The sequence below is a fragment of the Chiloscyllium plagiosum genome, unplaced genomic scaffold, assembly GCF_037043375.1.
Source record: "Chiloscyllium plagiosum isolate Xiang-an unplaced genomic scaffold, Cpla_swu_hap1 HiC_scaffold_13, whole genome shotgun sequence".
Lineage (NCBI taxonomy): Eukaryota > Metazoa > Chordata > Chondrichthyes > Orectolobiformes > Hemiscylliidae > Chiloscyllium > Chiloscyllium plagiosum.
In genome coordinates, this window is record NW_028270151.1 from 4,336,681 (window position 1) to 4,359,930 (window position 23,250).

Below are 23,250 nucleotides of genomic sequence, written 5' to 3' on the forward strand. Positions count from 1 at the left end.
TGCTGACCATAATCCCAAACTAAAGTAGTCCTACCTGCCTGTGCTTAGCCCATATCCCTTCACACATTTCTGGTTCATGTACGTATCTAAATGTCTTTTAAACGCTGTAACTGTACCCGCATTCACCACTTCCTCTGGAAGTTCATTCCACACATGAACCACTCTCTGTATAAAAATGTTGCCTCTCATGTCTTTTTAAAATTTTTCTCCTCTAGCCTCTAGTGGGCGGCACGGTGGCACAGTGATTAGCACTGCTGCCTCACAGCGCCAGAGACCCGGATTCAATTCCCGCCTCAGGCGACTCTCTGTGTGGAGTTTGCACATTCTCCCCGTGTCTGCGTGGGTTTCCTCCGGGTGCTCCGGTTTCCTCCCACAATCCAAAAATGTGCAGTTAGGTGAATTGACCATGCTAAATTGTCCGTAGTGTTAGGTGTAGGGGTAAATGTAGGAGCATGGGTCTGGGAGGTATACGCTTCGGCGGGTTGGTGTGGACTTGTTGGGCCGAAGGGCCTGTTTCCACACTGTAAGTAATCTAATCTAATCTAATCAAGCCTTAAAAATATGCCCACTAGTTGACTGGGACAACACATCTATCCGAGGACAAGCCAAACAGAGACATGCACGAGAATTCGTAGAAACATGGCATTCCAACTGGAACTCTATCAACAAACACATCGATTTGGATCCTATCTATCACCCTCTAAGAAAAAGAACAGAAAATGACATCACCGACATAGGAAATGACATTGCCAACATGGGAAATGACATCACCAACCTAAGGAAACTTAAACAGAAATAGAAAACGGGACATAACACCAGCACTTCACTGGAGGCTCACTGATGACGTTACCCAGGATAGTGATGAAACGTCTGACAACAAACCTTCCAGCTCAGTGAGCAACCTTACATCCATGCCCCCTAATCTGGAAATCCTCTATCCTAGAGAAAAGATACCTGCCATTCATCTTATCTATACTCCTCATGATTAAATAAACCTGTCAGGTCACTCCTCCGCCTCTTATGCTCCAATGAAAAAAGTCTCAGTCTATCCAGCTTTTCCTTATATCTCAAACCCTACATTTGCAGCAACATTCTGGTAAAACTTTTCTGAACCTTCTCTGGCTTAATAGTATCCTTCCTGAACAGGGCAACCAAAAATGTGCACAGTACTCCAGAAAAGGCCTCACCAATGTCTTATACTCAAATGTCTGACCAATGAAGGCAGGCATGCTAAATGCCTTCCTAACTATCATGTATACTTGTGATGCAAACTTCAAAGAAGTTTGTACCTGACCCCTATGTCTCTCTGTTCTACACACAACTTGCTGACCATGTTTCCTCTATTCTAATCCAAATCATTTATAGAAAAGACAAGTGGACTCACTATCGATTCCTCTGGAACACAGGGATCCAGTCCAAAAACCCTCCACCATCACCATCTGCCTGCTGCCATTAAGCCAATTATGTATCCAGTTAGCAAGTTTGAGCTCACATCAACAGCTCACACTGAAGCTGAGAATGAAGGAGCTCCAGAATGCTATTGCATTCAAGATGGAGTTCATATAAGAAAGTGCAAACACCCTTATGGACCTGTGGATCAGGAATGGGGAGATGTTTGTCAGTGCTGCTCTGACACCATAAATAAGTATTGCGAGTACTCCATATGAAACTCCTATTGTCAGGTCTTCATAAGGATGTGTAGCAGCTCTCAGAAACATGTCACACATGTCAGCTGGTGAGAAAACCACAAGATGGAATTAAACCAGCACCTGTGTCAGTTCTGAGGAAGGGTCACTGGGCACATCCACCCCCCCCCTTCAACCCTATCCCTGTAACCCTGCATTTCCCATGGCCAGTCCTTCCTAACCTGTACATTGTTGGATTGAGAGGGGAAACTGGAGCACCCAGAGGAAACCTATGTAGACACGGGGAGAGTATGCAAACTCCACACAGAGAATTGCCTGAGGGTGGGTCCCTGGTACTGTGTGGCAGCAGTGCTAACCACTGAGCCACCGTGCCACCCAGGTGGTAACCTCTGACCAGATAGCACAGTTTAGTGCTGTGGCCTCCTCTGGTCATCCAGGGTAAAGGGGACATCCTGACAAAGGCACTGAGACATTCCTCAAACAGTCTTTCTGTCTGACAGGGTATGATATATTCACGACCCAAGGGACAAGATGATATCTCTAGAGCTTGAGCTTTGATTATATATTTAACTCTGAGAGGGGAAATTGATCACAGAACTGTTACAGCCCATAAGGTGGCTATTCGGTCCATCATATCTGTACTAACTCTTCCAATCAGCATCATTATCTAGTGCCATTCTCTTGCTTTTCCTGGTAATGCATGTCCAGAGCTGGCCGAAATGAACAGAGCCACTGCAGCTTTACAGTTGTCTGCGTTCACCTTGGTGATGTGACTCTATCTCCTCCTGACTCAACCCCAAAACCCTTGTTTCTGACTTTATAGCTTCTACAACTCACAATCTTAATTCACTCCTCGAAAACTTCCCACATTCTACCCTCTGTAGACCTGAGATCATCCAAAGCTCACATGAAGTTCTTCTTATTCCTTACCACTGTGCTCACTGCCTTACATTGACTCTTGGCTAAGCAAGGCTTTTGTTTTAAAATTTCCATCCTTCATTTTAAATCCCTTTTTGGTCTCAACTGTCCTGATCTCTACAACCTCCTTCAGTCCAGTAACCCTCTGAGATTTCTCTTCTTTCCTCCTTTAGTGCTCTCTTGATCATCCCAATTTTAATTGTTCCTTCAGCTGCTCAGGAGCTGAGTGACCCTGGCGAAACCCAAACTGGGTGTCACTCAGCAGGTTGTTGCTGAGAGAGTCCTGCTTGATAGCACTGTTGATGATCCCTTCCATCACTTTACTGATGATGGAGAGTACACTGATGGGATGGTAATTGGTTTCATCTCTCCTGAATTGAAAAACCTTCCCTCTCAATCTGTCTCAAGTGGGAGACTTCATCATTTTTAAACTGTGGTTCCCAAATTGTAATTTCCCCATAAGGAGAAACAACCTCTCAGCACTGACCATCTCAAGGCATCTCAGAATCTTAGAGGGTTTAATTAGATTCCCTCTTGTTCTTTTCAACTAGGAATTATCCCGGTGAAGTTTCCAGTACAGGGATATCCCTCCTTCTGAAAGGAGACCATATGGACACAGTGACCCAGGTGCAGTCTTACCAATGCCCTGGACACAAGACAATTATACTCCATCCTCTTCCAATAAAGGCTAGCCTTTCTATTGAAAAGCAGAGTTTAAAAAGATGAAGGAAGTGTCGAGTTTACTGGCATATTGCAGCTGGAAAGAAATATGCTTAGATTGTTCATTAAGGACATAATGAGTGAGATATAATTGGAGGATTTGTTTTATTCTGTTCACTACAGAGATGTATTTCAGGAAGCAAGCCAAACCCCCCGGAGAGACTCTCTGCTAAGATTGTTGTGCTGGTCTGTTTCTGAGACGAGTTTGTGATAAATTCTCTCAGCCTCTCCTTCAGCCTGTAAGACAAACATTGAAATTGGATGCACTTCAAACTTGGTGGAGATGAAAGTCTCCTTAAATATTCTCGTTGGCATCTGGCTTCAGGCATTGTTTGTGGCCTTAATTATCAGGAAGTATTACCACATTTTGCACAAAGACACAATGGGAAACCGTAATTCTGTGAACATTCTCAGGGACGTAATGCAGTGTTGGGTAGAGCTTTCAGGCCTGGGAGAGTTTCGAAGAGCAGGCGGGAATCTCATTTACCAGGGTGGGGTGGGGGTACAATTTGTTTCCTGACGTTGGGTTAAACTTTGGGTATTAGGCTTTCTGAGCCTCGCAGGCTGGTTAGCCTTCCCAACCTCGATGGGCTTCAGCTGGAGCAGATCGACAGTCAGAATAATCCATCGATAACAAAACCGAATGGGTGAGCTCCCTCAATGGTTTTACATTGGAGGTAAACAGGCCAGCCAGTAGGACCCAGGTACTTGCTGGATTTGGTTCGATCAGCTTAGTGCCCGGGATCATCCGCAGCTCAGGATAAGGCAGTGCAGTCAGACTGCTATGTTGCAGAGGTGGTCAAAGCAACAGGTCCCATTTGACCGAGCTAGACCTGTGACGAGTACTTTTTTTAAGATTAGATTCCCTACAGTATGGAAACAGGCCATTTGGCCCAACAAGTCCACACTGACACTCCAAAGAGTAACCCACCCAGACCCATTCCCCTATCCTATATTTACCCCTGACTAACACATAGAACATAGAAGAATACAGCGCAGTACAGGCCCTTCGGCCCTCGATGTTGCGCCGATCCAAGCCCACCCAACCTACACAAGCCCACTATCCTCCATATGCCTATCCAATGCCCGCTTAAATGCCCATAATGAGGGAGAGTCCACCACTGCTACTGGCAGGGCATTCCATGAACTCACGACTCGCTGAGTAAAGAACCTACCCCTAACATCTGTCCTATACCTACTCCCCCTTAATTTAAAGCTATGCCCCCTTGGACAATTTAACACCATGGACAATTTATCATAACTTTGCTGCCATACTCTTTCTACCTAGTAGCTCTTAAACATTCATGTCCTGAAGTTCCTTGAAGTCTTCAGTAGAAATCTCTCCAGCGTCTCTATCTCTTTAACATCACCCACCCAGCTCCCCTCTGAGAGGCCGGCTACAGTGCTGCAGGAGACCTCTCTATAGGGACCTGTCCTGGAATAGGGGGAGATATCCCAACGTCAGGAATGGGCCCTGACTTTGGAATATGGCTCAGGATTTGGTAAAATAGCAAGTCAATATCCCAGTTCACTAGAGTGTTGAGATAAAGATGAGAGTTCTCCTCAGGATGTTGCTTGTCAGAGGATGACCTTTCTGGAGGGCTAGCAGATGACAATGCCAACTGGAAGTTTCTATGGGAGGTAGTGAGAGGGAATCAGGATTAGATTGGCTAGATGTTATTCCCAGAAGGAACTTTGCCAACAGAGAATGAGAAGCAGTTCAGGCTCCTACAGTGGGGAAAGGTATAGTGGATATCCAGGACAGACCTTGATTGACAGCAGAAGTGGTCACCCATTCCTCTCTTCTAGCTGGGTTAGAAGCACCTTAAGTTCCCCTCCAAGCCACTCACCATCCTGACTTGGAAATATATCAGCATTCCTTCACTGTCACTGAGTCAAAATCCTGGATTCTCTCCCTAAGGGCATTGTGGGTCAACCCACAGCAGGAGGACTGCAGTGGTTCAAGACGGCAGCTCACCCCCACCTTCTCAAGGGGTTACTTGGGACAGGCAATAAATGCTGGGCCCAGCCAGCAACACCTACATCCCATGAATAAATTACAAAACAACTTGGAGCTCAATAGCTAATAGGCACAGCAGGAGGTACCTTCACCAAAATGTTCAAGATCGTGGTTAGGGATTGGATGTTGGTTAGGGATTGGATGTTGGTTAGGGATTGGATGTTGGTTAGGGATTGGATGTGGTGTGGGGATCTGGAGGACACATATTTAAAGGAGAAGCTGGGATGATATGGTTGGGGTGAGGGTGGGGCGATTGGAAGAAAATTGGAAGATGTTAAAGAGGAACAGAGAGGAGACCAGGATTGGGAGAGGCTGACAGTGAGTTGGGTATCAACCAACCTTGTCATCTGAACTGTCAAGAGAAAACATTTTAATGATCTAATTCTCCTTTGAAGTGCAATATGGGTGGTCTTAGTATAGTCAGTCAATCAATCACATTCCTCAGGGAGAAATATATGTGCATTATTTACGGAACAGGGGCAGTGGTGGTACAGTGGTGAGCGTAGCTGCTTTCCAAGCAGTTGAACCAGGGTTCGATTCCCGGCCATCGCAGGTGCGTGAATTCTAAACTGACTTCTAAAGGAAAGCCACGGGGTAAAGCCAGAACATAAATGTTTCATTCTGTGGCAAGATGGATCTACCAGATTGCTCCTTGCTTCTGGGGTAGCACGGTGGCTCAGTGGTTAGCACTGCTGCCTCACAGCACCAGAGTCCCAGGTTCGATTCCAATGTCGGGCGACTGTCTGTTTGGAGTTTGCACATTCTCCCTGTGTCTGTGTGGGTTTCCTCTGGGTGCTCCGATTTCCTCCCACAGTCCAAAGATGTGCAGGTCAGGTGAATTGGCCATTCTAAATTGCCCGTAGTGTTAGGTGCATTAGTCAGACGGGAGTGGGTTACTCTTTGGAAGGTCAGTGTGGACTGGTTGAGCTGATGGGCCTGTTTCCACACTGTAGGGAATCTAATATAAAACAAAAAGTGGTTTAACTATTTGAAATAAATAGGTTAGTTTACCATAAGATATGGAAGCAGAATGAGGCCATTCAGCCCTTTGAGTTTGTTCTGCTATTCGATCATGGCTGATGTGTTTCTGGACCCCATTCTCCTGCCGTCTCCCTGTAACTTTTGATTCTTGTACGTCACCTTTACTAATCAAAATGGTTTTCCTCCTTTTTCTGCATAGAATTAAACTGTGAATCACAAACCACAGGCTCTCAGCACAGTTTCTCATCCAAAAAGAGAACGTTTGATCATATAACATTGTCAGCCTTATCAACAAGTGTGTGAAATTACTTTCACAAACAACAGCTATCGCCATCAATGTCCTTCCAGAGGGTCAGGTAAAGTAGGATGGAAGGGCAGCAGCTATAAATTCTATGTATTCCTATGTAATTGAGTTAGAAAGAATTAAAAAGTCATTGGCATGGCAAATGTAGGTGCCACATTAATTTGTAATGATTTCTGGGTATTAAAGGATTGCTGTCAACATAGTCTGAACATCCCTTTGTGTATGTTGCAAGCAATTTCATAAACAGACATATTGGAGTCCAGGAGCTGTCTAAGGTCAATTATTGAAAAGATGAAGGGGTGTCGATGTAGCGAGGTTTTGATCTGGGCAAATAATTTGAAAGTGACTGAAAAATAAATTCCACATTTGCTCCAGTAAAACCAGAAAAGATGCCAAATAAGTTATTGTGCACAGATCTGGTCAGGCTGTAAGTAAACATTTAATATAACACAGTTGTTCAAAAACAATTTGCTTATCTTCCACAAACTGTGATCATCTAACATGTTAAAAACTTCGGAGGGACAGATCCCTTTCCAAACTTCTGGTGCTGTTTATGTTTTTCTTGAGAACTGTTGTGGTCGATAATAAAGTACAGATCTGTCATTTTGATTTTAATTGTTGTCAGGAAATTGTGATAACAAGTAAAGGCACCATTTCATTCAGTTTTTTTTAGCATGTGTCATGATTTTCATTGAAGTACTTGAACAGAGTGATGTCAGGGTCAGCATCTGCTGTCATTGGCTTTCGGAAGGTGGTGATAAGCTGTCATCTTGACCCAGAGCAGTCTGTGTGGTATAGCCTCACACACTACTGTTAGAAAGGGACATCAAGGAGGTTGACCCAGCAACAGTGAAGCCACAGCAGGAATCAGGAAGGCATGTGTCATGGAAGGGGAACCTGCAGGATTGGCGCTGATGTGTGTGAGGGCTCCATCAATCCAGGAGCAGTCCAGTACAGATGAAGAACATCCCCTTCCTGGTCCAACCATTGAGTCTCACTCAATAAACAATGTTAAGATTATTGTTTATTGTCATAGTCAGCATGGATTTACAAAAGGGAAATTATGTTAGACAAATCTATTAGAATTCTTCGAGGATGTAGCGAGTACAGTTGATGACTTGGAGCCAGTGGACGTGGTTTGTTTGGACTTTCAGAAGGGCTTTCGATGAAGTCCCACAGAAGAGATTAACACAAAAAATGAAAGCACATTGGCAATGGTATATTGAAATGAATAGAAAGCTGGCAGCCAGGAAACAAAGAGTATGAATAAAGGGGTATTTTTCTGATCAGCAGGCTGCGTGGTACTACAGGGATCAGTGCTTGGACCTCAGCTATCCACAACCTGGATTAATGTTTTAAGGAGGAAACTATCTGTCAAATCTCCCGATTTGCATATGACACAAAGCTGGGTGGAAGGGTGAGCTGTGAGGAGGTTGCAGGGATACTGCAGTCTCATTGGGACAATTCAAGTGAGTGAGCAAACATATTTAATGTGGATAAACGGGGGGTTATCTAGTTTGGGAACAAAAACAGAACGATGAAGGGCTTATGTCCGAAATGTAGACTCTCCTGCTCCTTGGATGCTGCCTGATCTATTGTGCTTTTCCAGCACCACACTTTTCGACCCATGATACAGATGATAGTGCACTTAGAGAGAGAAATGCAAGGTTACAGCTGCACAGAACGTGCGCAAAGCAAGATCCACATCATTTGAAATTAGAGAGGTCCATTCAGCACTCTAATATGGCAGGGAAGAAGCTATTCTTGAATCTGTTGGTGTCTGTGTTCAAGCTTCTGCACTTTCTGCCTGATGGAAGAGGTTGTAGGAGAGTGGTACCAGGGTGGGAGTGGTCTTTAACATAGAATATAGAACAGTCCAGCACAGTACAGGGCCTTTGGCCCACAATGTTGTGCCAAGCATTTATCTTAATCTAAGATCATCCTAACCTACACACCCCTCAATTTACTGCCGTCCATGTGCTTGTCCAGTAGTCGCTTAAATGTCCCCAATGTCTCTCACTCTACTACCACACATGGCTGTGCATTCCATGCACCCACCACCCTCTGTGTAAAGAACCGACCTCTGACATCTCCCCTACACCTTCCTCCAATCACCTGAAAATTATGACTCCTCGATAGAGCCATTTCTGCCCTGGGGAAAAATCTCTGGCTATCCACTCTATCCATGCCTCTCATTACCTTGGACGCCTCTATCAAGACTCGCTTCCTCCTTCTCTCCAGTGTGAAAACCCAAGCTCACTCAACCTCTCTTCATAAGACATGCCCTCCAATCCAGGCATCATCCTGGTGAATCTCCTCTGCACCCTCTCTAAAGCATCTATATCCGTCCGATAATGAGGCGACCAGAACTGGACACAGAATTCCAAGTGTGTTCTAACCAGGGTTTTATAGAGCTGCAGCAAAACCTCCCGGCTCCTAAACTCAATCCCTCTGTTAATGAAAGACAAATCACCATACGCCTTCTTAATAACCCTATCAACCTGGGTGACAACTTGAAAGATCTATGTATGTGGACCCCAAGATCCCACTGTTCCTCCACACTGCCAAGAATCCTGTCTTTAACCCTGTATTCAGCATTCAAATTCGACCTTCTAAAATGAATCACTTCACATTTATCCAGGTTGAACTCCATTTGCCACTTCTCAGCCCAGCTCTGCATCCTGTCAATGTCTTGTTGTAGGAGAAAGTGAGGACTGCAGATGCTAGAGATCAGAGCTGAAAATGTGTTGCTGGAAAAGCGCAGCAGGTCAGGCAGCATCCAAGGAGTAGGAGAATCGACATTTCGGGCATGCGCCCTTCCTCAGGAAACAGAATGTCTTGTTGTAGCCTGCAACAGCCCTCAACACTATCTACAACGCCATCAACCTTTGTGTCATTGGTAAACTTATTAACCCACCCTTCCACTTCTTCATCCAAGTCATTTACAAAAACTACAAGAGCAGAGGCCCAAGAACAGATCCCTGTGGGACATCACTGGTCACCAACCTCCAGGAAGAATACATTCCATCCACTACCATTTGCTGTCTTCTTTCGGCCAACCAATTCTGTATCCAACCAACCAAATTTCCCTGTGACCCATTCCTCCTAACTGTCTGAATGAGCCTACCGTGGGGAACCTTATCAAATGCCTTACTGGAATCCATATGCAACACATCCACTGCTCGACCTTCATCGATTTGTCTTGTCACATCCTCAAAGAATTCAATAAGGCTTGGGATGCATGACCTGCCCCTCACAAAGCCATGCTGACTATCTTTAATCAAACAATGTTTTTCCAAATAATCATAAATCCTATCTCTCAGAATCCTTTCCAGTACGTTAGACGTAAGACTGACTAGTCTGTAATTCCCAGGCATTTCCCTTTCTTGAACAGAGAAACAACATTTGCCTCCCTCCAATCATCCGCTACTACTCCCGTGGAGAGTGAGGATGCAAAGATCACCACCAGAGACGCAGCAATCTCAGTCCTCGCTTCCCGTAGTAACCTTGGATATATTTAATCCAGCCCTGGGGACTTATCTATCTTGATGCTTCCCAGAATTTCCATCATATCCATTTCCTCATTATCAATCTGTTCAAGCCAATTAACCTGGTCCACGGTGTTCTCACTATCAACAAGGTCCCTCTCTCTAGTGAATACTGAAGCAAAAAACTCATTTAGAGCCTCCCCTACCTCTTCAGACCCCAGGCACACATTCCCTCCACTATCCCTGATCACCCTCCATCTCTCTGATCATTCTCTTATTCCTCATGTACGTGTAGAACGCCTTTGGGTTTTCACTAAACCTTCCCACCAAGGCTTTTCCTTTTCCCCCTCCTTGCTCTCCTCAGTCCTTTTTTGAGTTGCTTCCTAGCTACCCTGTAATTCTCTAAAGCCGTGCCAGATCCTTGCTTCCTCAACCTTAAGTAAGCTTCCTCTTGACAAGAAGCTCCTCTGCTCTTATCATCCAAGGCTCCTTTCCAAGATCTGCTGTCCAATCTGTTCTTCCATCTCTCTGCTGCTATTGGGGTTTTATAGAAAACATCCAGTAAAGTGATTGCTCCTTTCCTGTTACTGACTTCCACCCATACTGACTCAGTAGACAACCTCCTTTTCTGCAGTTGTGATGCACTCTCTAACAATCCTACTCCCCCTCCTCTTTTACACCCCTCCCTGTTCTTTTTAAAAGATCTAAAGTCTGGAATATCCAGCAACCACTCCTGCTCCTGGGAAATCCACGTCTCCATTATGGCCACAATATCATAGTTCCAAGTACTGATCCATGTTCTAAGTTCATCACTCTTATTCCTGACACTCCTTGCATTGAATCAGACATACTTTGATCCATCCCTTTGCCCTCACAACTGTGTATCCATGCTGACAGACTCTCTGCATTCCATTTCTGCCCATTCAACAACTACCCTCTCCTCTGGCTCCCATTCCCCTGCCAAACTAGTTTAAATCCTCCTGAAGTGCTCTAGCAAATCTCCCACCCAGGACATTGGTGCCTCTCCAGTTTAAGTGCAACCTGTCTTTCATGTACAGATCCCACCTTCCCCAGAAAGTGCCCCATGATCTACGTATCTGAAACATGCCCTCCTTCACCAGTCAGCAGTCCTTCTGTGGCAACAAGATGGAAATGGAGTCCATGGATGGGAGGCTGGCTTCTGTGATGATCTGGGCTGTGCACACAACCTTCTGTGCTTCCTTACAGTCATGGGCCGAGCATAAGACCATAAGACATAGGAGCAGAAATTAGGCCATTCAGCCCATCACGTCTGCTCCACCATTCAATACTGGCAGATATTGGCAGTCCTTGGCCCTTGGCTGCTGCCTGACCTGTTGTGCTTTTCCAGCACCACACTCTCGACTCTGATCTCCAGCATCTGCAGTCCTCACTTTCTCCTAGTTGCCATACCAGACCGTTATTCACCTGGGTTGAATGCTTTATCCATAAACATTACAGGGTTCACACAAACACTTTGCTGCAGTCATGTGTTTTCTTTTGAATTAATATATTCAGTTCAATGTTCCAAATGTCTTGTTGATATTTACAAAAATCTTCACAGAACACATCGATGCACCTCAATTTTTAAATATACTGTACAGCTTTTACCACACAAAGCGTCTCAGGCGATTTATCATAGAACATTTCAACTGATACACAAGTGGTTGATAATGAAAAGCTTGGTTAAATAATTATGTTGTAATGGGTGCCTTAAAGGAGGAAAGTAGGGGGATTCAAGATGGCGGCGACCCAGCAAGTCTGGGTCAGTAGTGCTCTGCCTAAGACTCGGGCAAAGTGGGCTGCCCGCCTCCACCACACAATTTAAATCATTTAGGATAGCTTTTGCCCAGCATAGTTAGTCATTTTACATCAAACTTTGACAGTTTGGTGTTGTTTTTAAAATGACTAAAGGCAAAAACTACTGCAGTTCGCAACAGGCAGGGACCCATCCCCCACCCCCACCCCCTCCCGCAGCAGCAGAGACGTCCGCAGGCACCTTGGGGGACTTACCTGCTGCAGGGAACCTGATCTCCAGGATTACCAAACTCCAAGAGAAGATCGACGCCTTTATTGAGGAGTCCCAGTCCAGGTGGGAGTCGTTACTGTCATGCTACAGAAGCACGACCGAGAAATCAAAAAACTTGAACAGCGCGTTGGAGGGCGAAGCAACGGGCCGTCGTCTCGGAGACAGCTGCCGAGTCGGCCATGGGTCAGGTCTGGGCTCTCGAGCAGCGAATCCGGACCCTAGAGGAGCACCTCGACGACCTCGACAATCGGGGCCTTTGGAAAACTATTCGGTTGCTGGGCCTTCCCGAACAGGAAGAGGAAGGCCAGCTTGTAGACTTTCTGGAGTGATGGCTCCCACAAATATTAAAGTTGGATTCGGGACCAGGCCAGGTGTGGGTGGAGTGGGCCCACTGGGTTGCTGTACGCAGGCCTGGGTCGGACCAGCGCCCTCGCCTGGAGATTGGTGGGGTGGTAGGTGAGGACCAGTGGGGTTCTGTCCTGGTGGCGGTTGGAGGGGCGGGGCTCAAGGGCGGAGGAGCGGGAAGTGGAGGAGATGCGGTGGAGGGCACCGTCGACCACGTCGGGGGGGAAATTGCGGTCCTTTCCTGGTGGCGGTTGGAGGGGCGGGGCTCAAGGGCGGAGGAGCGGGAAGTGGAGGAGATGCGGTGGAGGTCCTGGTGGCGGTTGGAGGGGCGGGGCTCAAGGGCGGAGGAGCGGGAAGTGGAGGAGATGCGGTGGAGGAGATGCGGTTCTGTTTCTATCTCAGGCGACCGAATCAACACGGACATCTACTACAAACCAACCGACTCCCACAGCTACCTGGACTACACCTCCTCCCATCCTGCCCCCTGTAAAAACGCCATCCCATTCTCCCAATTCCTTCGTCTCCGCCGCATCTGCTCCCAGGAGGACCAGTTCAAAATACGTACAACACAGATGGCCTCCTTCTTCAAGGACCGCAATTTCCCCCCCGACGTGGTCGACGGTGTCCTCCACCGCATCTCCTCCACTTCCCGCTCCTCCGCCCTTGAGCCCCGCCCCTCCAACCGCCACCAGGACAGAACCCCACTGGTCCTCACCTACCACCCCACCAATCTCCATGTACAGCGCATCATCCGCCGTCACTTCCGCCACCTCCAAACAGACCCCAGCACCAAGGATATATTTCCCTCCCCTCCCCTATCAGCTTTCCGTAGAGACCACTCCCTCCGCGACTCCCTTGTCAGATCCACACCCCCCACCGACCCAACCTCCACTCCCGGCACCTTCCCTTGCAACCGCAGGAGGTGCAACACTTGCGCCCACACCTCCCCCCTCACTTCTCTCCAAGGCCCCAAAGGAAACTTCCATATCCGCCACAGATTCACCTGCACCTCCACCCACATCATCTACTGCATCCGCTGCAGCCGGTGTGGCCTCCTCTATATTGGGGAAACAGGCCGCCTACTTGCGGAGCGATTCAGAGAGCACCTCTGGGCCACCCGGACGAACCAACCCAACCAACCTGTAGCACAGCATTTCAACTCCCCCTCCCACTCCACCGAGGATATGCAGGTCATTGGACTCATCCACCGCCAAACCACAACAACCCGACGGTCGGAGGAGGAGCGTCTTATCTTCCGACTGGGAACCCTCCAACCGCAGGGGATGAACTTGGACTTCACCAGTTTCTTCATCCCCCCTCCCCCCACCTTGTCTCAGCCGGATCCCTCCAGCCCGGCACCGCCTTCCTGACCTGCAGTCTTCTTCTTGACCTCTCCGCCTCCATCCTACTCCGACCTATCACCCTCACCTTGACCTCTTTCCACCTATCACATTTCCAACGCCCCTCCTCCAAGTCCCTCCTCCCTACCTTTTATCTTCTCCTGCTGAACACTCTCTGCTCATTCCTGAAGAAGGGCCTGTGCCCGAAACGTCGAATCTCCTGTTCCCTGGATGCTGCCTGACCTGCTGTGCTGTTCCAGCAATAAAGTTTCAACTATATGTATGGAAGTCAAGACTAGGGACGATGGGATAGGCCCCCGACATTGGCGTATGGATTCTTTCTTATTGAAGGATAGCAAATTTATAAAATATTTTTCTCAGGAATTCAAAACCTTTTTGGAAATTAATTCAGGCACGGCCAGTAACCCATCGACAATGTGGGACACCATTAAGGCTTATGCGCGAGGTTTGATCATCTCATATTCTATGACCCAGAAAAGACAAAAGGGAGAGCAACAGCGCCTGCTCGAGGCTCACTTGAAGGCAGCTGAGACAGTGTATGTTGATAGGCCCTCTGTTATCAAGCTACAAAGTGAATACCACACTTACCCAAACAGCAAAGAGGAAAATATTATTCGCAAAGCAGAGATTATATGAATATGGCGACAAGCAAGGCAGATACCTAGCATATCTTGCTAGGAATAAAAAGGCTCCTCAAGCTATTACGTCCATTTGAGAAAGTGCTGGTATTCTGACTTGTGATTGTAAAAAGATTAATACAGCCTTTAGAAAGTTTTATTTTGAACTGTATAAATCGCAGGACTGTGAGGTAGAACTGAGAAGATGGAGTCCTTCTTTAAAAACTTGGCCTTTCTGGGTTTAACCTCGGAGCAGGTAGTGGTCTTGAATGCCCCCCTGACTACCTAGGAAGTACTCGACGCAATTAGACAGCTCCAGAGTGGCAAAACGCCTGGACCAGATGGATTCTAGGTTGAGTTTTATAAAGAATTTATAGGGGAACTGGCTGGTCCACTTAAATTCATGTAAAATCACTCACATACTCAGGGCTGTCTCCCGCCTTCGTTGAGAGAAGCAAATATTTCTCTCATTCTTAAAAAAGGAAAGGTCCCAGAAGATTGCTCATCATATAGACCCATATCCTTGCTAAATGTGGTTTTTAAATTCCTTTCTAAAACGTTAGCATTAAGATTGGAGAGGGTCTTACCATACATCATAAAAGAAGACCAGATGGGGTTTATAAAGGGCCATACATCAACTAATAATATCAGAAGGGTCTTAAATATGATACAAGCTTGTCAACAGGGAACAATACCGGGTTTAGTTGTCTCCTTGGACGCAGAGAAGGGATTTGATTGGGTAGAATGGCCATATCTTTTTTATACGCTGGCAAGGTTCGGTGTCGGAGAGGTCTTTACTAAATGGGTTTCAGTATTATATAATGATCCCAAAGCAGCCGTAATCACCAATGGTTTAGGTTCGGATAGCTTTAGTGTTGGTAGGGGTTGTCATCAAGGATGTCCTCTCTCACCATTATTATTCACACTAGTGATTGAATCACTGGCAGAAGCTATACGAACTGACCTGAGCATAACGGCTCAGAGGGTTGGCTCGGGTAACCATAAAATTACTCTCTATGTGGATGATGTCCTCCTTTTCTTAAGTGATCCTTTGATATCTGTACCCTGATTAATTCGAGTGGTCAATCTATTTGGTTTGTTCTCAGGTTATAAAATCAATTTTATGAAATCGGAGGCCATGCCATTGGAAGGTCTTGCCAGTGTATCCAATTTACCGGATGGATCTTGCTTTCTCTTTCGGTGGTCACTGGAAGGTTTTCTATACTTAGGTATTTTTATTACCCCAGTATTTGGTAAAAACAATGATGCTGGAAACCAGATTCTGGATTAGTGGTGCTGGAAAAGCACAGCAGTTCAGGCAGCATCCGAGGATCAGTAAAATTGACGTTTCGGGCAAAAGCCCTTCATCAGGAATACCTGAAGGGCTTTTGCCCGAAACGTCGATTTTACTGCTCCTCAGATGCTGCCTGAACTGCTACCCCAGTATTTGGTCAGCTGTATAAAGCCAATTTTGTGCACTGAGAGAAAATAAGGCAGGACCTTCAACACTGAGGAGATCTCCCAATATCCTGGTTAGGCAGAGTAGCCCTAGTTAAGATGAATATTCTACCTAGTCTTCTCTATCCTGTGTGAATGCTTCCCCCTGATGCTGCTGAAACAGACGTTGAGTAAGCTCTACGCCTGGCTCGGCTCCTTTATTTGGAATCAAAGACGGCCCCTTATCAAATTAGAAAAGCTGCAGCTTCCACAAGCAAGGGGAGGACTGGACTTTCCAGACTTTAGGAGGTATCAGTTGAGCTCCTTATTATCCTGTGTAGCTGATTGGGTCTCTTGTGACCCACAATCAATCTGATTAGATATTGAGAACCTCCCAAGCAAAATGTCCCCTCATCAATCTTTTATTTATGGACAAGATGAGAGCTATCATGGACTATTTTAAAATCCCTATTGCACTAAATACAATTAAAGCCCGGAGGATAATGCAACAAGATGAGGGTAACCTGCAAAAAAACCTCCCCTTATACTCCTATAGTGGGAGCATCAGGATTTCAGCCAGCGTTGACAGATGCTACATTTAAAACTTGGAAGTCCAGAGGTATCTCCTGCTTGGGATACCTGTTCGATGGGGAGGTTATGATGTCCTTTGAGCAGTTGCTGCAGAAGTTTGGATTGAACAACAGGGACCTTTTTCGGTATTGCCAAATACGAGACTATATACTAAAGAAGACCACACTGATAGTTAATCCCTACAAATCGGATAGAGAAAGGAGAGTGCTGTGGCTGATTGGGGGCCCCCCTCAGTCAGTACTCTTTATCACTCATTATATAATAAGGTATCCAAGAACATGGAACGATTATTTAAAACCTGGAATCAAGAATTAGGGTTAGAAGTCTCTTCAGAAATGTAGGAGGACATCTGGGAAAATGCCAAAAAGATCTCTATCTGTAATAGAACTCAGGCAATTCAATTAAAGATACCCTACAGGGCTCATGTGGTACCTGAACGACTCTCAAAATTCAAGGCAGGAGCGTCCCCAATGTGTCCTAAGTGTAAAACAGAAGTTGGCACTCTCATGCATTGTCTATGGACATGCCATATGATCCGCAGGTATTGGGATGGAGTAGCGAATGCCCTGACAGAGATCTTGGGTACGGAGATTAGATTGGATCCAGTGTCCCTACTTTTGGGCTCTTCAGATTTTCCCTCCCTGGATGTACACGAGAGGAGATTATTTTCCATTCTCTCCTTTTGAGCAAGGAAGAATATTTTAGTGAATTGGGTAGCTGAAGGCCCCCCAGGACTTTTGAACTGGCACAGGTTAATCATGGAATATATCCCCCTTGACTTCCTCACAAATATGGTGCACCAAAAAAACAGTATTATTCTATAAAACATGGCAGCCCTTTTGAACTATATCGACACGGATATTTCGGCCACACTGTCGAGGACTTTTGTCTGGCTGTGGTAGTGGTTCTGGCTGGTCAGGGGACCCCCGGGGAGGGGAATCCTGTATAAATATGGGTTTTATTATGACTTGATGTAAATCTATTTTGAGCATGTACTTAGTTATTTAATTATTCTGTTGTATATCGCTAGTAATGTATGATATCCTATTTTATGTTTTGGTTGTTTGTAGGATAGATGGGCTTTTCTCTTTTTTTGTTGTTTCGGTTATTATTTATTTCTTTTTCTTTTTTTTATTTAATTTTATATTGGTGTTTATACTTGTTGGTATTACTTCTGTAATTTTGTTAAAAAAACTTTTAAAAATGTTATTTTCTCAATAAAAAATATCTATAACAAAAAAAGGAGGAAAATGAGGTTGAGGTAGACAGGGATCGAGATTAACTTCCAAGGCTTTGAGTCCAGGCAGCTGAAAACAATTAAAATCAGAAATTTATAACTAGCCAGAATTATTGGAATCCAGAATTGTGGTTCTGGAGGCAGTAATAGAGTTAATAAAGGCGCAAGGTCATTGAGAATGTAAAAAGATCGGAGTTTTAAAATTAATGCTTTTCTGCTAATGCTTTCTGCTAATCTTTTCACATAACCTCTGATTTCCTCCAAGTTAACTTTCTCGATTTCTCCTTTATTTCTCTAATTGCCCTGGCTATTAATTACACTTGCCATATTTTATATTCTGTTTTATTTTGTTTGCCAGCAGAGAAGCATTAGCTTTGGATGAAAAGCACTCTGGGAAAATCTATCCAATGCAGCTAATGAGTTTGATGTTTCAGAGTAGAGAAATATCAACTCAATGTAATGCTCCAAATGAAAGCTATGTGAATAAGATATTGTCTGGGACTTAAGATAACTTGGGGAAATGATAACAAGCACCAAGCTTAGCTAAAGCGAATACCGGAGCTGAACTCCTTTAATGTTAGATTCTAAGAATAGTCACGTGGGCACCATAAACCTGATCCAGTAAAACATGAGAATGTGGTAAAATTCAGCAAGACATAGAGATGCAGAACAAAAAGAACAAAGAGAAGTCCAGCACAGGAACAGGCCCTCCGGCCCTCCAAGCCTGTGCCGATCATCTTGCCCTAACTAAACTAAAAATCAAACCTTCTGCCCTTATTCAGTCCGTATCCCTCTATTCCCTCCCTAATCATGTAACCATCCAGATGCCTCTTAAATGTCACTAATGTGCCTGCTTTCCCTACCTCCTCTGGCAATGTGTTCCAGGCTCCTACCACTGTCAGTGTGAAAACCTTCCCTCGGACATCTCCCTTAAAATTCCCCCCTCTCCCCTTGAACCTGTGCTCCCCTGTAGTTGAAACTTCAACCCTGGGAAAAAGCTTCTGACTATCCACCATATCTATGCCCCTCATAATGTTACACTGCATAAATGACAAAGAAAATAGCTAGCAATATCGTCTGCTAAAATTACACACAACTGTCTGGACTTTCAGAAGGAATCACATATTTATTGAGTCAGAGGTCGAGTTCACCATTAACTGTCTGTGTTTACTGTACTCTTCAGTCTTGCTCTGCTTGAACTTTGTAATATATTCCAAAATGACACTGCACTAAGTGGGACTTGTTTGTCTATAGGATGCTAAAGAATTTATTTACAGAATCTCCCAAGTAGGTTTTCAGCAATGGGGCAGCTTGGAGCAAGTCCTGCCCTTGATGTGACCTTGACACACAACCCAGGGCTAGCACAAACAAACAGCATAGGGCCACAATTCAGCAGATTTCAGCCCCTTCACATCCAACGTTGGTAATGCAGGGGCAGGACTTCTGTGCAAAGCAATCTCCAGCAATTCAGTCAAAGCGGTCAGTCCCCGTAGAGTCCTCACTTAATCTTCTCATCATTGAGTGGGACCTCCCTGAATGAGATTCCGTGTGGGTGGAAACTGCTCACCTTTAGTGCCTTTCTTAGTGTGATTGCTGCTGTCTTCACTGTCAGGACAGACAGTGGGGCTGGAGGAAGTGGAAGTTTACAGTTGCTATATCCCATCATTCTGAAAGCAAACATTATGCTTTCAACCCCCACAGAGTGGCAAACAGATTTACCTGCGAAAGGTTCCTGACTGGGTGAAACGATGTGAGTGAGATTCGTAACTACTATTAAAAATTTAATTCACAAGATAACCTTACAATGCAAACTTGAATGGTGTTGTAAGAATCTCAGAATGAGCACATGCGTTTTTTAAAGATGAGATGTCACAGGAGGATGGAAAGTTGGAGGAAGCAGGTACAAATCAGACTGAGGAGCTTTCCACCTTCAAGAAACACAGTTCACTCATCATCAGCTGTACTTAGTGCAAACGACCCACTCCACAAACATCCACATGCTAATTACTGTAGCGAGTGACATGCAATAACAAGAGGTTTCTCTTCCCAGTCCTGTATCCTTCACTCTGGTGACCCTAAGGATCACGATCTACTTCCTCCTCATGGCAGTCTCCCCCTCAGCCACACCACCCAAACACGTTTTTACACGTATGCTGATGACACCCTCAGAACAGCTTCTCTCAACCCACCCAGTGCCTTGGAGTTCTTTGTATGCTGCTTGTCTAGCTGCCAGTTCTAGATGATCCAAAATTTACTCCAACTAAATACTTGGAAACCAAAACCATTCAATTTGCCCAACGCAAATTCAGTTCCCTAGCCACCAACTCCCACTCCATGGCAATTGTCCCAGGTTCAGCTTGACTGTCTGCAGTCTTGATATCGTAGTTAGCTATTAGCACCATTACTAAAGCAACCTTCATGACATTACATTCAGGTGCTGCTGAACCCTCACTCATGCCATCATTGCCTTTAGACTTGACTATTCTGACACACTCCCATCTGAGGTGATCTAAAACTCTGCTGCCAGGGTCCAAACTTGCACCAAATGCCATCATACTCCTGTTCACTACATTAAAGACACAATATAAATAAAGATAAGCACTCACATTGAACAGAAGGTCAGTGAAATGCTGGCACCTATCCCAACAGCCCAGGATGCACCTGCACACATGGTCACCACCGCAGATGTTAGATAGGAACGAACCCACAGGAAATGACTGGTCTGGATGGAATCCCGAGCTGTGCACATTGATCCTGTGTGGACCAGCTGGTGGGAGTAGTTGCAGACATCTTTAACCTCTCCTTACTACAATCTGAAATCCCCACCTGCTTCAAGAAGACCACCATCATCCCTGTACCAATGAAAAATCAGGCAGTGTGCCTCAATGACTCCTACCTGGTGGCTCTGGCCTCCATCATTATGAAGTGCTTTGTGAGATTAGTCATAGTCCACATCAACTCCAGCCTATCAGATTACCTTGATCCTTTGCAATTTGCCTACCATTGCAACAGGTCCACAGCAGACACCATCTCCCTGGCCCTACATTCATCCCTGGAACATCTGGATAACAAGGATACCTACGTCAGGCTCCTACTTACTGACTACAGCTCCACCTTCAACACCATCATTCCAAACAAACTGACTTCCAAACTCTCAGGCCTAGAACTCATCTCTCCCCTCTGTAACTGGATCCTCAACTTCCTGATCCATGGATCGCAACAACCAGGAACAATAGGCCACAGCATCTTCTCCTCCTCCATAATCATCAACACTAGTCTCCCACAAGACTGCGTTCTCAGCCCCTTAATATACTCCTTACACATTCACAAGTGTGTGGCCAAATTCAGCTCTAACTCCATTTACAAGTCTGCTGTTGTAGGTCGGATCTCAAACAATGACAAGGCAGAGTACAGGAAGGAGATTGAGAATAGCATGGTGTCAAGACAACAATCGCTCCATTAACATCAACAAAATGAAGGAGCTGATTGTTAACTTCAGGAAACAGAGTGGAGGGCACACCCCTGTCCCTATCAACGGGGCCGAGGTGGAAATGATTGACAGCATCACTTTCCTGGGAATGACAATCACCAGCAATCTGTCCTGGTCTACCCACGTTGACATCATGGTTAAGAAAGCACAATGATGTCTCTACCTCCTCAGAAGGCTAAGGAACTTCAGCATGTCCACTAAGATTCTTACAATTTGTATAGATATACCATAGAAAGCATCCTGTCCGGCTGCATTACCGCTTGGTATGGCAACTGCTCTGCCCAAGACCACAGAGTGTTGCAAACACAGCCCAGTCCATCAGACAAACCAGCCTTCCATCCATTGACTCCACCTACACTTCCGGCTGTCTTGGGAAAGCAACCAATGTCATCAAAGACCCCTCCCACCCCGGTTATACTCTCCTCCATTCTCTTCCATCAGGCAAATGATATATAAGTTTGAAAACACGTACCAACAGATTCAACTGCAACTTCTTGTCCGCTGTTGTCAGACTTTTGAATAGACCTCTCAAATGTTAATTCTGATCTCTCTCTCTCTCTGTGCACCTTCTCTGTGGCTGCACCACTTGGTTCTGCAACCCTGATGCACTTTGTAGGGTACAATCTCCCAGTAGAGCACGCAAAACAACATATTTCACTGTATCTCATTACACATCACTACAATAAATCAGTTGTACTGTCAGAAACTGTAACACCCATCATTGCTCAGCATTAAGCATTTATTCATAAAAGGAAAGTGTCTTTTGAGTTTCATACTAAAATAATGAAACAGTTCACTTTTTAATTTGCATTTGTTTCCTTTTTCACATGACAGCTGATTGCAGCCATCACCTTCCTCAGTTTTGGAATTATTGGAGCTTTCATCTGTGTCATTGTGGATGGTGTCTTCACAGCTGTCAGCATTGTGAGTCACATTTATCTTTCAATCGAGCAGCACGTTACAAAAATACCGGTCCTCAACAAGCAGGTGGATGTGTGTCTCTCTTGCAGCACTCATCTCACCTTAAACTTTGCAGCATTATTCCTGATCTTTAAATGAGGAGTTAGATTGAGACACCAACTACTTAATCCAATCTTTCAGAGAACTTTTGTAAAACAGAGGGATCTCTCTGTGACCCTTTAGTTGGAGATCAGAAACAAAGGCTGAGAGTTGGGACAAAGCAACAAGTCTCAGTGTAGAACAGGGCCTGAAGCAGAAATGGGATTTTTTTAATCAATCCTCAGGGAATGTGGGCATGGGTGCATGTCAGATACAGGGTGTGATAAGATCAGTGATAGTGAATGGGAACAACTTTTGTTAGTAATCTGTTGACAAAACTCTCTTAATGAAGATGTCGGTTTGGATTGTTTTAGAAACTTATTGAATGATGACATTATTGATTTTTTTTTTAAAAGCATGTTTTGTTCCTAGGATTTAAGACCACTGCGTGCAGGGAGATGCCAGTATTACACCAGTGGACAGAACTTTATTTATGAGAATTACCTGGCAACTGTAAGTGGGAGTAATTTGTGAATAAGCAATGATCAGAAACTGTTTGTAACTTTAATTTTGTCTGAAAATTGAGTCAAAGTTTTGTCTTACTGTAGGTTGATTTAAAGGCAGAGATGGATTTCATTTGCAGAATGAAGGGAACCAAAATATATAAAAACATAAAACAAAAATAATTCAATATTTTTATAGTTACAAAGTTGAATATCTGTAACAATACATTCTAAAACATGGAAATGCAAGAAATTAACGTGAGCAGCAGATGTGGTATAGGTTGACTCACAATGCCCTGAGGGAGGGAATTCCAAGATTTTGACCCAACGACACTGAACGAGTGGTGACAGACTTCCAAGTCGAGATTGTGAGTGGCTTGGAGTGGAATTTGTAAGTGGTGGCGTTCCCTTGTCCTTCTAGATGGAAGTGGTTGTAGGTTTGGAAGGTGCTGTCTGAGGATCTTTGGTGAATTTTTGCACTGTACTGTATAATGTCTATGTCCAAACACAAAGCCATTTTACTTCTTTCCGCTCATGGGAAGTTGG

The 23,250-nt window shown here is 45.0% G+C and overlaps 1 protein-coding gene across 6 annotated transcripts in view; it reads left to right on the plus strand.

Annotated features, from left to right (window-relative positions):
* Positions 1–23,250, plus strand: part of LOC122556369 (transmembrane protein 255B) — a 110,157-nt gene that overhangs the window by 75,559 nt on the left and 11,348 nt on the right. For 5 of the 6 annotated variants that reach the window (XM_087993210.1, XM_043703001.2, XM_043703002.2 and 2 more), the window contains exons 4-5: positions 22,037–22,126; positions 22,634–22,714. In XM_087993210.1, the coding sequence (XP_087849336.1) occupies positions 22,037–22,126; positions 22,634–22,714 (171 nt within the window). The remainder of the gene's footprint in view (positions 1–22,036; positions 22,127–22,633; positions 22,715–23,250) is intronic. The other variant, XM_087993212.1, reaches the window with a different exon arrangement.